Source organism: Pediculus humanus, genomic scaffold (genome assembly GCF_000006295.1).
Source record: "Pediculus humanus corporis 1103172107368 genomic scaffold, whole genome shotgun sequence".
NCBI lineage: Eukaryota > Metazoa > Arthropoda > Insecta > Psocodea > Pediculidae > Pediculus > Pediculus humanus.
In genome coordinates this window covers 83,274-98,368 of record NW_002986996.1, presented here as the reverse complement: position 1 = coordinate 98,368, position 15,095 = coordinate 83,274, and the positions used below count along the sequence as shown (strand labels likewise).

Below are 15,095 nucleotides of genomic sequence, written 5' to 3'. Positions count from 1 at the left end.
TTAAAAGGAAAAAATGTGTTACATACAATTAAATATTTTTTTGAAATATTTAAATGTGTAAAAAAAAAAAAAATTGCAAGGATCTAACATTTTTTTTTTTTTTTTTTATTAAATTTTATTGATTGTCATAAATATAAAACAAAATTTTGATACTTTAGGGATACCTAAGGGCAAAACGATCCGTGCAATTTTTTTTAATACACACACACAAAAAAAAAAAAGAAAAAAAAATTATTATTTTTTTTGTTATGTGTCATTGGTGATGGATTGGAGATGGAAATTTAAGTAGTATAAATAAATTAAAGTCTTGGTTACAGAAAGTTTAGTGAATGTATCGGGAAAGGATGTGGATTTAAGGCTTTTAACAATGAGGGGTGGAAGTCCAAGCAAGAAGAGACTGTCAACTGAAACTCCAACCGAAGAACCCCCTAAAAAGAAGAATAAATCTGAAATTTTCGATGAGTAAGTTATGTTTTATGAGTGGTGAAATACCTTTAAAAAAAAACAACAGTTTGCAGAAGTTATTTCAACCCTAACATCAACAAAAAAAAAAAAAAAATTTTTTTTGCTAATTTTAAATTTTAATTAATAATTTTAAAATCATTAATTATTAATTATTATTATTTTTTTTTTTTTTTTTGAAATTATTTTTATTAAAATATTTGGGTTGGATTTTCAAATTAATGCTATAAATAATAATAATAATAATAATAATAATTTTTTTTTATTTTGGGGTAAGAAAAAATAATTAAATTGTCTTTTTATTTGAAAATTACTTAAATAATAATTTACTTTAGATTATTTGGAAGTGAAGATGTGGATCTTCGTAAAATAACCGGAGGAACCATTAATTCTGGAGACCGATTGCCTTCCCCACCTCCACCTCCAGTTATATCTAACGGACCGATAGTACCTCAAGTAGCCACCATAGCACCTTTAATCGTCGGTGAAAATAACAAACCTTTACTTGGAGATGGTAACAGCAGTGAATTTTCAAGAGAAAATCAAATGGCAGAGGGTACTATCAGAGACGCTTTTGATATAACTCGTGGTAGATACAGAAGGAATTGGACAGATTTAAAAATCAAACCTGAAGCCGAAATAAAACCTTTAACATTATCAGCTCAATTGGAATTAGAATTAGAATCGAGAAAGGTAATGAAGAAAGTCACATCACAGTGATTGCATTGTTATATTTAATTGTGCCTTACTAAGGTTTAGTACCTTAAAAAAAATATGATTTGTTTTTACATTTAAATAATGATTTTAGGATCATCAATTTTCATCTTTTGATTCTCTTGAAAAAGGTGGTAAAAAGCACTTTAAAGAAAGAACTTCTCGCGGGGAATTGGATAGATTGGGAAGGCCACTATTATATAACAAGCTTCCTAACGATCCTAGAGCTAGAAGGGAATCATTGGGTGTTTTAGATGGTCGCGATACCGATTTAAGAAGGTTGGAAAGTTTAATGGATAGAGATTATGATACTAATATTAATGTAAATATGATCATTGCTCAGGCAGCAGATCAGGTTCGAAATGGAACCATGTCTTTACAAGAATATAATGAACTTTTAAAGCAGGTAGGTTTAAACACAAACACTAAATTAATGATTTAAATTCATTAAATGAAATTAATAAATTTTTTTGTTGTTTATTAGGTGATTCAGGTAAATGAAAAGCAAAAATTACGAGAAGCTCAAAATAAATCACGTCAAGAGATACGAAGAACACAACATCATCATAGAAATAATCGCCGGTCTCCGAATCGTTTCGGGTCTCAAAATAGAAATAGTCCTCCAATTAGACAAGAAGAAGAAAGACGAGGAGAAAGGCGTCCTTTTAATGATATTGATGAAAGGTTACAAATGCCTTGGCGTAACATGCAGCACAACGATTCAGCACCTGTAAAATCCGTGAGTTCATTTTTTTTCAATAACTCATACCTATAAAATTTTATATTTTTAGGAGGTATAGTTGCAATTTTTTATTTGATTTTTTAGGGGTTCGGTCGATTGCCTTATCAGTGCGGACCCAACAGGGCTCCATTTGATATTTCTGAAAATGAAGATCGACAAATTAAGTCGGAAGTTTGGGATGAAGATTCAAAAGGATTTAGAAAAGGGGATGATTTTGAAAATTCAGAAAACAGGTATTGCGTTTTTAAAGAATTTTTATTTTTGTCTACCTGCTACGATATTTTACGCTGTCATCACTTTCTGTCGTAGGCTGCGTGACGTCATGTGTAACGAAAGAACGCATGATTGCGTGGATGTTCCTCCCGCGGATTCCAAGGTTCTCGAACTTATTTCAAACGATCCAATGAAAAGTATTAATATTGATGGCACGGCACGAGATATTCGATTTTACGGTGATACTGCCATTGTAATGCTTTCGTGGGATGATCCAAAGGAAATTAGTTTTGAAAATGGAATAAGAAGAGTTGCGATAGGAGACTTAAGTATTGTTTGTGCTTTAAACGATTCATATATAATGTTCATGTTGAATGGAAATCCCCACAGGTGTGTTATTATTTTATAAAATATTTTCATTTTAATTTTCATTTATTAAAAAAAAAATAATTAAAATTAGGATAAGGCTTGGAGCGCCCACGCGAGAATTGTACATAGACGGAGAATTTTACGAAGCTCATTTTGGAGGACCACCGGTTCAAATTAACATAGACGGATTACCTTATTTAGTTCAATTGGAGGGACCCCCTCCTCAAGTTAAAATCGGTAAAAAAAGAACTGACTTAATTTGCGGTAGAATAAATATGATAGTCGATGCCACAGCTATGTTACCCTTATTTCTCGATGCCAAGCCTCAGAGGTAATATACCAACAAAAAAAAAAAAAAAAAATTCATATTTTAAGGGTTAAAAATGAATGATAATTAACATATGAAAAATTGTTTTAGGTTCGATCTCAGATCTAGACCCTATATATTTAGATTAGTTAATAATTTAAAAACCTTACTTGTTAATGAAGTTCCTGTTGATATCCAGTTTGGTGGAGGTTGTCGGCAAATATGTGGTTATGGAAATTTACACTTTTTAAGGTTTGTGCCTTTTCCTCTTCACCTTTCACTGTGTAATCGTATATTTTATGGTATTAATTATAAATTAATTTAAATTATTATAGATTATCTGTGCTGCCAAACGGTGTGGAACCAGGTCGTGTAAAAATTGTCAACATGGAAAATTCGGGAGTGCCGTCGTTAAGCAACGTTGCCAGCGGTAAAAATTCTCCTTCGGCCAATACAACTCAAACGTCGGACAGCACAACATCTAATTCGAATGTCGATTCTGTACCTCAATCAACGCCCCGGTCTACTGGTAAGTTTTTTGTCAAAGAGTATTTTTTTTTTTTTTTTTTTTTTTAAGGTTATTAGTAAAATTTTTTTTTCTTCTTTTTATCCTTTAGGTGCTCCCTTAGACATTTTAACGAGTTTAATGAGTGGAACATCAGCACCAGAACAATCAGTCGGATTTAGTTATCAAGTTGAAAGTAAAGATGTTCAACAACCGGTACAATCATCAACACCACGACCAGAAACAGGTTAAATTAATTTTTAAAAAACACAGATACACATTTCTCCGATAATAAAATGTATATTTGTAAATTTTTTTTTTTTTTTTTTTTTTTTTATATCTAGAAACGGCTACAACAACGCAATCTCAACCGTCAACCATTCCTCTTTTGGGAAGTGGTATCAACATTAATGATTTATTCCAACGATTGGTTGCCACCGGTATTGTGCCAACGTTATCCAGTTCGTTGAATAGCAGTCAAAAATCACAAAATGAAGTACAAGCAAAACCGATTGATTTTAGTGATACAAATTCTTTGAGAGAGTATGTGCCATATGTATTCAGCAAAGTGTGAGAGAAAACAATAAGTTTTTATACATTATCAATTTTTTTTTTTCTATATTTTTCAGAAGGCAACCCCCAGTCATCAATTCATTATATTCAGGAATACAATGTAGTTCGTGCGGTGTGCGATTCTCCCCCGAAGAAACCGTAAAATATTCAAGACATTTGGATTGGCATTTCAGGCAAAATCGTCGAGAAAAAGATGCAGCGAGAAAAGGTCAATCTCGTAAATGGTACTACGATGTTTCCGATTGGATACAATTTGAGGAAATTGAAGATTTAGAAGAAAGGGGTGAGTTTTATTAGTAAAAATGTGGCAATAATGTGATTATTCGTACGCATTTTTGTTAAAAATAAAATTAACTTTTTAGCTCAAAGTTGGTTCGAAGCAGAAGCATCTTCCAACGGCGATGAAAATAACGAACAAGAAGAATTAAAAAGTGTTCCCGCGCCATCGGGACAAGGTACCACTTTATGCGATTTATGTCGGGATGAATTCGAAACTTACTACAACGAAGAAAAAGAAGAATGGCATTTAAAACCGTGCATCGTTGTGGGAGAAAAATATTTTCATCCCCTTTGTTACGAAGACTTGAGCAATGTGAGTACACTTTAATTATTATAAAACTTCAATAAATACAGAAAAATTAATAAAAAAAATTTTTTTTATTTATTTTTAGATGCCGGAAGATTCGTTAATTGCCGAAAAAACAATTGATGTAAATTCGATTGTTACGAAAGAAGAAGAAGAATCGTTTGAAGAAAAAATAACAAGTTCGGAAAAAAGCGAAACGGAAACGGAAGACAAAAATGACGAATCAAATGTTGACAATGTAACAATTGCACCCGCAATAGACTCGGAGGAATATGTCGAATTCAATGAAAATATTCAGGAAACGGAAAACGAAGAGAACGATGTCGAAGTCGTTAAAACTCTTTTAAACGAACTTATCAATTGCATCGTGTTTAAAAACGAAATGAATTTGTCTGATGAAACAATGAGTAACAATGATCAGGAAGAAGAGATCGAAGTGTTAGAAAGCGTTTCCGTCGAATCGAAAAAAAATATTATTGACGTGGATTTGATAGAGAAATTGGACGACGAAGAGGATGACATTGTGTACCAGCGGAAAACGCCATCGCCCGTAGTTTTAATACCTCCCGTAAGGACGATATATTTTTTTTTTTTTTGATTGGAAATGATGTAAAATTTTGTCAACTTTTTAAATTCATACGTTTTTATACGTTTCAGTCGAAAATAAAACAAGAGCCCGTCGACGAAATGGAATCACCCGTGGCAGTAGTCGATCAAACGGTTACCAACGTCGTTGCGTCCATCGATGGAAACGTTGAAATGATAGATGCGCCACAGGTAACGCCATCGGCTCCGAGCAGAATAAAAATAACATTTAACAAACCGATAACGGTTGAAAATACGGAAAAACAAAACGTGAAAGAAGCTCAAGACGTGACGTCACCACCGGAAGAAGCAGATCCCGATCCGTTACCGCTCAAACCGAAAAAACCGAGAATCGCGGAAAGGGAAATGACCGTTTATCTACCGTGCGTGAGAGGAACCGAAGTTTCTGGATTGTGTTCGATTATGTAAATGTTTTATGTGATATCAACGAAGTGACAAAAAAACAAAAAACTTGTGAAAATGAATCGAGAAAAGAAAAAAAAAAGAAAATTTTTTTTTTTTTTTTTAATATGAGTTGTCATTTAAAAAACCTTTTTTTAATCCATTACTTATTTTAAAAAAAAAAAAAAAAAAAAATTTTTTTATTCCTTTATATCGTTACTGATAAGATGATAAAAATGTCGAATAGTGCGCGAAAAATGATAACAAATAAATTTTTTTTTTTGTTATTAGGGGGAATAAAATTATTTGTAAATAATATTTAAATAAATAAATAAATAAATAAATAAATTTCAAATCGAATGCTTAAAAATAATTTTACAAAAATAAAATTTTTCTTTTAAAAAAAAAAAAAAAAAAAACTATAAATCGAAGGAGGTAACAACAACAATCCATATATTTAACGAAAAAAAAAAAATGTCGGAAGGTTTTTTTTTTTATTTGCAAAAGAAACAAACGTTCTCTCTCTTATATATTTTTTTCAAAAATTTTAATTTTTGTTTATCTTATATTTTTTTCTTAATTAATCATTTCGTGGATTTAATGTAAAAAAAATAAGAAAAAAAAAAACAAGAATAATTTTTAATTTAAATTTAAATTTAAATTTTTTTTTTTAAATATATTTTTTAGTTGTGTGTGGATTTTGGTGAAATAATATACGGAAAAAAAAAAATGTAAATTAAATTTGGGTATTTAAACCAATACTTAAAATATAAATAATTATTTTTTATTGTAGAAGTTTTTCCTTTTTTTTTTATTAATTATTAATTTTAGTTTTATTCTTATTATTTTTCAGCATTAATAATAATAATTATCAAAATAATTTTTTTTAATTAAAAAATTTTGTAAATTTATTGTGGGTTTTTTTTCTTTTTTTCTTTAATTAATAAATAAAACGAAATATTTTAAATTAGTTTTTTTGGTTATTATTTTTTTTTTTTGTATGTAAATTAATTGTTTTTATTTAAACAATTTTTTATATAAATCGTTATTTAAAAATTTATTATGATGACGTCATCGAAAAAAAAAAACGGTAAAAATTTGTAACTTGACGTTAATTTACCGGGTAAATTTTTCGAATTAAATTTACAGCGAGAAAATTGTTTAAAAATGACGGATGGTAATAATAATAATAATAATCAAAATCATTTGGTAATCATTTAAAAATGTTACAAATTTTTATTACTAAAGTGATATTTTATTTTTAAAAGTAAATATTTTTTTTTTTTTTTAACTAAAGTTGAAGATTGTGCGGCCATCTTGGAAATGGAATCGTATCCTTTATATTTTGTGTGTTGAGCATGAATTGTAAAAACCTTTCAAATCCCATTCCGAAACCTCCTGTTGGAACGTTACCGTATTTCCTTAAATTCAGGTACCATTCCATCGAATCTAAAATATCCGATTCTTTTAATTTCTTTTTTAACGTTTCATAACGATTTTCTCTTAAACTTCCACCGCACAATTCTCCAACGTTAGGAACTAAAAGATCTACTTTTTCCACCTGAAAATAATATTTAATTTACATTCGAAGAAAAAAGAAAATTGATTTTGAAATTTTTTCTTATACTCACCAAATCATTTTTTTCTTTCATGTAAAAAGCCATGTTTTCTTTAGGCCAATCAATTACAAATATTGGTATATTATTATTATTTTTAACTAAAAATAATTCTTCTTCTTTTGTAAAATTGTTACATTTACCACTGACATGACTTATTTTATCTCTATTTTTATTCACTATTTCTTTGGCTTCGACAAATGTCATTATTGTAAATGATTTATTTAATACATTTTCCAACATTTTCATTTGATCTTTCACATCAGTTTCATTTTCTTTTATTAGGTATTCGATTTCTTTGAGATTTTTATCGAGTAATGATGATATATTACATTTAATGCAATTTTCCATTCTTTCTAAAATAACATTTATATCTTTGACAAAAGCTTCTTCTGCTTCAATCATGTAAAATTCAGACAAGTGTAATCTAGACCTTGAATTTTCCGCTCTAAAAACCGGATTAAATGTATATACTTTTGAAATTCCCCTAAAAATAATTAAAATTATTTTAATAGTATATTTTTTTTTTCATACTTAAATAAAATCTGTGTCGTGAGTACCTTGTAACAGCTTCTAAATGAAGTTGACCAGAAACTGTTAAAAGTGCAGGAGTGTCAAAAAAAAATTGATTATTTGTCTCACTCTTTTCTTTCATAGGAGATTCATTATTTTTATAAAATGTTTCAGCTGAAAAAACTTCTCCTCCTCCCTCACAATCATTTGATGTAATTATAGGAGTGTGTATTCCGATGAAACCGTTTTTATCAAAGTATTGATGAAATCCTAAAGTAGCACTGTGTCGAAGCCTAAATAGCGAATTGAAATATCTCAACTGAGGGCGCAAATAAATATATTGCCTGTAATGATCGAATGGCTGTTTTTGACTTGATGAAAAAGGATAATTACTTTCTTTATTGCAAATTCCTTCCACACTTATACTTTCAGCCATTAATTCTAAATTTCCCGATGGATTAATTTGAAGTTTACCAAGTGCATTAATCGAAGCACCCCAACCGACTTTTTTAGGGTTAGAGTTTTTCGGAATGACAACTTGTATTTTATCAAAACAACTTCCATCAGTTACATCTATGAATAGGAAACCTTTCAGTTTTCTAACTGATTTTATCCAACCCTAGAAATAATTTTCTTAACTAATATTTAATGTGTAAACAATAATTTTGTTTTCTGTGGAGTACTTTTAATTTTTTTCAATACCTTTATAATTTTATAAACTCCTACCGGTTTATTTTCTAAAATATCTTTAATGGGAGAAAATAAATCTTTTTTGTCTACGCAATAACTCCTTTTAAAACTTTTAATACCTCTCATTTTAATAAATTTTTTATTTAATAAAATTATAAAATATTATATTATTTATGCATAAAAAATAAAAAAGCAATATATGACTTAGACCAATATTATATAACCAAAAAAAAAAAAAAAAAAAAAAAACATTTGGAAATGATAATTTAGGTAAACTGTATAACCTGTAAATTAATAAATAGGTCTCTCTGTATATACAGCTACGTAACAAATTTTTTATTTCCCTTTTCACTTTAATTTCTTTAATAGAATTTTTATTTAAAAAAAAAAAAAAAATTTGTATATTTTTTCAAAGGGTTATTATTATTATTATTATTATTATTTTTTCGTAATCGTGGAATTAGTTTAATATTACAAATTTAAATTTAGATTTGACGTAAAACTCGTTGTAATAAAGAAGGCGCTTTTTTTAGGCAACTCTGTATGATAGTAAACCAAACCAAAATAAATTTGTCATTTAAATTTCTTTTTTTTTTTTTTTTTTTTTTTTGCCTCAAAGTAATTATAGACTGATTGTAGAGTTTCAAAATGGGGGCTTGCACCAGCTGTTGTGATAGTGAAGAATCAGGAACCGTAAGTATCGAGACAAATGACTCGGGAAATATTCCGGTGTCATATCAATTTGAATGATTATTATTAAAATTTAATAAAGAAAATGATATTAAATATCAGCCTGCCTGTATTTGTTTTATTTAGGGAGGAGAACCAAACGAAAGAACACATTTGCTCGTTGATCCTGTTAGTAATACACCCAATAATTTACATAGGGTGCATAGGTAAGTTTTAAATTTATTTTAAATTTTTCATTAAATTATTATTGTATTAATGTACCAAATTTGTTTATGATTTAAAACTTTTTTAAAAATAAATGTAAAATTTTACAGCGATGAATTTGTGCCAGGTTATAATAATTTATTGCCGAAAAATGATGAACTTTCTGCCCTTACCAAAATATTAAATGAAACAGCTAATAGTGTAATCGATGTGTCTGCATTGGATTCTCACGATTTAGAACAGCATGAATATTATGAGAGGATGAAAGCATACAAAGCAAGATTAAATGGTTTAGTTAAATGGTCACCCCCTTATCAGTACAAAAATTTGTTAACTGAGGTGCCTGTTCCGGAAAAAGTATTAGCTTCGGAACCAATTTCGGAGGCTAATCTATTAATGGTAAACTACGACTTAAATATTTACTACGCCACATTTTAATTTTGTAAATTTAAATAATTTAAAAGATAAATTAATCATTCCAGACAGTAACTAAAGTTTATTATCAAAAAAATAAGTGACACCTTTACTAATTACGACAACAATTTAGTTTGCATTTGAAAAAAAAAAAAAAAATGAACACAAACTAATTTTTAAAAAAAAATTTTCTTTTTAGATAACAAATACTGTTAAAAAATTAACAGAAGCTTTATCATCTGTTTGTGTTGAGCACAAGGAAGATTTAGTAGTACCATTTAGAATTCCTTAAAATCATAAAATTATAAATTTTATCAATTCAAATAAGTTATATCAATAAGTTAATTGCAGTGAATATCTCTACCGAAATAATTTATTATTTTTTTAATGAATGGGTAAGTAAAAAAAATTAATATTTAATATAAAAATTTTTAAATTTATATTAAAAGTATTTTTCTTTTTTTTTTTTTTTTCTAGATACAAAAATCAGTATAATGATGCATAATGATAAAAAAAAAAAAAAGAAGAATTTAATAATAATTTTTTTTTTTTTGTAAACGGTGTATTTATCAACATGTATCGGACAGTAACAATTTATCAATTATTTTTACAATATTTTTTTAATAACTTTGAATCTTATTTTATTTTTAACATAATAATAATAATAATAATATTAATTATTTTCTATTTTTTTTTTTTTTTTTTTTTTTTTTATTATTCGATAATAAATAAAGGAATGTTGTATATTACAGTCAATATCTAATTAATAAATATTTAATTTCCTATGGAAAAATATAAATATATATATATATTAAAAATTGACTGTAGTAAATATGGGCTTATTAAATTTTTTATACCTTTAATATTTGATTATTTTGCTATTTTAATAATATACATATATATATAAATATTATTGTAAGTACTTATATTTTTATAAAATGAATTTATTAAAAAATTCTTTTCATTTTACAAAAAAAAAAAAAAAAAATTGTCTTTTTAAAAATTGCGATCCTAATAATGGTTTAATTTATGTATGAATTTTTATAAAAATCGCATGTAAACTTTTTTTATTTAAAAAATTTTTTAATTTTTGTTTAACAAATGTTTCAAATGCAAATTTATATATGGTACCATTAAATTTTTATGTGTGTTGGTTCATACTCATAATTTAAAATCATTTTTTAAAAAAAAAAAAGAAGATGAAACTAAGAAAAATTAATAATTTTTAAACTTGAATGATAAATTTCAGTAAATATAAATCATTAGTTTAAATATATATACAAAAAGAACTCTTTGTGTTGAAATTATGGTGTATGGTATTGGATAAAAAAAATTAATTAGACAAAAATAATAACTAGAATTTACAATTTATTTAATCAAATAAAATCTCTTAATTTATAAAATTATATCAATACATATTTATAATAAATATTAAATAGTGTACACTTTGCAGTAATGCACCATAAATCATATAAAAATATTTATAGTAAATTTTAACAATTATGATTACTTATGACAGGTATGCATCAAGCACTTGATCCTGATAAGTTTGACGCAAGATTAGGAATAGTAATGGATGGTTTCATTGAAGGTACATGGAAAAAATACAACATAAATCCTACAGCAAGTACAAAATGAAGTGCTAATACAGAGCATAAAACAAAGCATTTTTTCGGGCCTGAAAAAAAAAAAAAATTATTGTCGATTATAAAATAAAAAAAGGAAAAAAAATTAAAATTTTTTACCTGCTAATACTGGTGCAACAGTTGTCGAAAGAACATATCCAGACATTGTGGCACCTAATAAAACTAAAGTCCATTGAAACCAAGAAATTTGAATAACCCATAAAATTGAAACAGGAACATATATACTAAGCGAGTACCCATACACACATAATAGCTCTAAAAATGTTACAGCTGGACCATCCTATAACAAAAATCGAAAAATTTTTTGTATTTTACTAAAATAACTTACTTTATATTTTTAAATTTAAACTCACTTGTAAAGATGAGACATTCCACTTGATAAAACTCCATAATAATAGTGGCACTAAAAATGCATACATAAATATAGCAGTAGCAGCAAAAGATATTATATGAAAATCATATTTCCACCTATAATTTCCCATTGGAGCAAATTGCAAGTAATTTGCCACATTGCCACTAACTGCGATTGTAAATATAAGGGTAACGGATATCCAAAAAGGACCGTATAAATCCGGTTTGGGTTTTATGACGTTTCGAAAATAACTTATTCCGGGTCTAGGAATCATTCCCCATATAATTCGATTTTTCACTTGTTCAGTGTCTACATCAAAAAACTGTTGATAATATTCAAATGACCAAAAAGAATTTGTATTGTTTTCATTTGATTTTGTTTCTAAACCATCAGAATTATCTGTTGACTGCTGAAATAAATTGCCTTGACTAAGATCTAAAATAGCTGCGTTATTTCTTGAAGGCCCATCATTGGGTTCAAAATGTTGAAAATCTAACGCAGTTTTATCCATTTTGACATTTAAAAACTTAAAACATAGTCATATTTACACATTAAAATACTTTACGGCAGGCCACGTTTATGTTCGACAAATTTCCCTGACAATTCGTTTTTTCAGGGAATTCTTTTATTTGCAACAAAGCGGAGCAACGCTGTTACTCATTAGTAACAGATTTCTCAAGAAACAAGTGTGTCCGTTTTAAGCTATTAATTAAATTTCATGGCAGTTTCTGATTTTTAGGTAATTATTTTTTTAAATTTAACATTAAAATACAAATAAACACATTTAACTATGCCAAGTTTTATTAATCAATTTAATTTAAATTCATTTATAACGTTTTTTTTTTAACGAAGTTTCACAAAAAAACCGTTGGCATTTAAACAACTATGGCTACATTTAGCATATATCAGGACAAGGAAAATAATTCTTCCATTTTACCGAATAAATTAAAAGATGCCGGACCAACACAAAAACGGATTGTACTTAAAGTTTTAGACAAAAATTCTGATGATGGAAATGAAATTAAATTGCCCATTCACGTGAGTAGATAGGTTTTACTTGTTTATTCTTGTACGTTTCTGGCTGTGGCTTGTGCATTAGACTTAAAATTTTTTTTATAATGTTTATAATTTTTATTGGTTAATTTCGTGGAGAATTTAAAATGTGATTAGCCTCATATTTCAAAGTTTTATTTTCTTTTTTTATTTCAAAATTTTGAAAAAAATTTTTTTTTTTTTTTTTTGTACACTTCATATTAATTTTTGTAAATTTTAAAAAATGATTTAAAAGTAGTGTGAATGAGGAGTATTTTACCAAAGGTGAAAATAATTTTAAAATGCCACCTTTATACAAAGCAATAATTAAAGTAAGTAAGGAAATATGTAATTTCACTTTATAAAATTTTGTTAAACACATCTTTTATTTTAATTTTTACTTTTAAATAAAAAATAATTGCTTGGATGTGCTAAGGAAATTGTTGCAATGTTTAATAAGTAAATCAAAACTACAATTTTATTAGGGAAACCAAATATATATAAGATGCCGAATATAATCTTAATATAAAAAATAATTTATTGTATTTTTACTGTTCAAGTCATACTTTATATTAAAATTTTGTTTTTTTTTTTCGTTTTTCAGAAAAATATTGCTCAGAAAAGCACTGCAGCAATAAAAGCAAAAGATGAGACGTATAATTTTCATAATGAAAAAATTCAAGTCAATTGCAAAATAAGTCATAAATCAAAAGTTGTCAAGTCAGGATATCAAAATGTTCAGCCCAGTGGAAAAGATTTTAAAATCTTTCAAGAAATATCTGGAGATGTTCCTTCTAAAGGTCCTTGCAATGAAAAAGTTGCAATCAAGGATGAAAATAAAAGTAGAGCTTTAAAAGATAAATATGTAGAACAAGAGAAACCGACTAGTTCTAAAGATGTTTCTTTTCCTTCTTGTGTCACGACTGTACATAGAGAACCCTCTGTCTCATCATCATCATCATCTTGTATGTCAGTTCAGGAGCAATTTTGTGAAACGGATGATGTAATTCAGGTATAAGAGATGATTAATGATAATTAATTACAATAAAAAAATTTTTTATTTAAATTTTGGTCACTTGTTAATTGGAATTTTTATTATTTATTTTTTTTTTTTTGTGTGCAGGAAATGCCAATGAGTATAGACAATTCAAAAATTAGTAGCAATTTAGAGTTAGAATATGATTCTAGACTTAATGAATTATCAATGAATGAGCAATTGTATGCATGTGACGAGTATAGATGTGAAATATCTGCTTACTTAAAAGCCCTTCAGGTATTTATTTATTTTTTTAAATAAAAATTGTTTATTATATTTTTGTAATATTACCATTTTAAATATTTTAAAAATACTTTTATAGAATGAACACAGACCTAAAAAAAATTACATGCTCAAACAGCCTGATATTTCATATGGTATGAGAGCTATATTAGTTGATTGGTTAGTTGAGGTAGTAGAAGAATACCACATGAAAACAGAGACTTTATATTTAGCAGTGTCTTACATAGATAGATTCCTCAGCTACATGAGTGTCATTAGGGCTAAATTACAATTAGTCGGTACCGCTGCAATGTTCATAGCTTCGTAAGTTGAATTAAAGTTTTAAAACAACCCTTTTAAAAAGGATTTGCTTTGCTTCTTGCCCCGATGTTAGTTTGTAAATAATTTTAATTCTAAATTTTTTTTTGTTTTTTGCAGAAAATTTGAAGAAATATATCCTCCCAACGTCAACGACTTCGTTTTTATCACGGACGATACTTATTCGAAAAAACAAGTACTAAGAATGGAACATCTCATACTCAAAGTTTTGTCGTTCGATTTGAGTACTCCAACAATTTTATGTTTTCTCACGGATTTTGCATCGTGTTATCCGACCGTAGAAAAAGTCAAATTTTTGGCAATGGTAAATATCCAACGATTATATAACCTTGTGAAATTTTTTTTTTTTTAAAAAAAAAAAAAAAAAATGAATTTTTAAAAAATTACTAAAAATGTTTCAGTATTTATGTGAATTAACTTTGCTCGAAGCGGATCCGTATTTGGCATATTTGCCATCCGAAATAGCTGCTTCGGCGTTGTGTGTCGCAAGGTATACTTTGCTGGATGAAACGGAAGAAATTTTTCCTGTTAAATTGCAGGAAGTTGTCGATCATCACGTGGAAGATTTAATTGATTGTATTTCGGCGGTAGATAACACGTTCAGAAAAGCTTCGAGCATTCCACAAAAAGCCATTCAAGAAAAGTACAAATCTAACAAGTGAGTAGTAGTCATATACATATATATATTTAAGAGGAAAAAAATTTTTTTTTTTTTTAAAAAAATTAATTAATTAATATTTGTTTTAATTTTTTTTTAGATACCAAAACGTTGCATCTATCAAACCTTTAGAAGAGGATTGCAGCGTGGTTTTAGCTCACAAGTATTCATTGTGTTCGACGTTAAAAAATAGTAAAAAAACGTGTCAAAAATCACCGTCAAAAT

The 15,095-nt window shown here is 27.5% G+C and overlaps 5 protein-coding genes across 5 annotated transcripts in view; 3 read left to right on the top strand and 2 right to left on the bottom strand.

Annotated features, from left to right (window-relative positions):
• Window positions 1–5,485, top strand: part of Phum_PHUM005980 (uncharacterized protein) — a gene marked incomplete at both ends in the record, with an annotated part of 11,284 nt that extends 5,799 nt beyond the window's left edge. Inside the window, 15 exons of the mRNA XM_002422640.1 lie at window positions 306–462; window positions 798–1,155; window positions 1,271–1,582; window positions 1,661–1,915; window positions 2,003–2,151; window positions 2,228–2,521; window positions 2,598–2,831; window positions 2,919–3,091; window positions 3,175–3,336; window positions 3,425–3,559; window positions 3,657–3,855; window positions 3,942–4,168; window positions 4,248–4,481; window positions 4,567–5,039; window positions 5,129–5,485. Of these exons, the coding sequence (XP_002422685.1) occupies window positions 306–462; window positions 798–1,155; window positions 1,271–1,582; window positions 1,661–1,915; window positions 2,003–2,151; window positions 2,228–2,521; window positions 2,598–2,831; window positions 2,919–3,091; window positions 3,175–3,336; window positions 3,425–3,559; window positions 3,657–3,855; window positions 3,942–4,168; window positions 4,248–4,481; window positions 4,567–5,039; window positions 5,129–5,485 (3,719 nt within the window). The remainder of the gene's footprint in view (window positions 1–305; window positions 463–797; window positions 1,156–1,270; window positions 1,583–1,660; window positions 1,916–2,002; window positions 2,152–2,227; window positions 2,522–2,597; window positions 2,832–2,918; window positions 3,092–3,174; window positions 3,337–3,424; window positions 3,560–3,656; window positions 3,856–3,941; window positions 4,169–4,247; window positions 4,482–4,566; window positions 5,040–5,128) is intronic.
• A 1,264-nt stretch (window positions 5,486–6,749) lies between these two features.
• On the bottom strand, window positions 6,750–8,529 carry Phum_PHUM005970 (asparaginyl-tRNA synthetase, putative; the record flags this gene model as incomplete). The annotated part of the gene is made up of 5 exons (XM_002422639.1): window positions 6,750–7,019; window positions 7,090–7,522; window positions 7,635–8,206; window positions 8,290–8,396; window positions 8,502–8,529. 5 exons carry the CDS (start codon window positions 8,527–8,529, stop codon window positions 6,750–6,752), a joined length of 1,410 nt encoding a protein of 469 aa, XP_002422684.1.
• Window positions 8,530–8,925: 396 nt separating this feature from the next.
• On the top strand, window positions 8,926–9,877 carry Phum_PHUM005960 (uncharacterized protein; the record flags this gene model as incomplete). Its single annotated transcript, XM_002422638.1, has 4 exons — window positions 8,926–8,970; window positions 9,094–9,173; window positions 9,282–9,570; window positions 9,785–9,877. 4 exons carry the CDS (start codon window positions 8,926–8,928, stop codon window positions 9,875–9,877), a joined length of 507 nt encoding a protein of 168 aa, XP_002422683.1.
• Window positions 9,878–11,111: 1,234 nt separating this feature from the next.
• On the bottom strand, window positions 11,112–12,094 carry Phum_PHUM005950 (protein YIPF1, putative; the record flags this gene model as incomplete). Its single annotated transcript, XM_002422637.1, has 3 exons — window positions 11,112–11,263; window positions 11,331–11,511; window positions 11,585–12,094. 3 exons carry the CDS (start codon window positions 12,092–12,094, stop codon window positions 11,112–11,114), a joined length of 843 nt encoding a protein of 280 aa, XP_002422682.1.
• A 374-nt stretch (window positions 12,095–12,468) lies between these two features.
• Window positions 12,469–14,874, top strand: Phum_PHUM005940 (G2/mitotic-specific cyclin-A, putative; the record flags this gene model as incomplete). The annotated part of the gene is made up of 6 exons (XM_002422636.1): window positions 12,469–12,621; window positions 13,220–13,627; window positions 13,739–13,848; window positions 13,985–14,197; window positions 14,312–14,516; window positions 14,614–14,874. 6 exons carry the CDS (start codon window positions 12,469–12,471, stop codon window positions 14,872–14,874), a joined length of 1,350 nt encoding a protein of 449 aa, XP_002422681.1.
• Window positions 14,875–15,095: the final 221 nt, after the last annotated feature.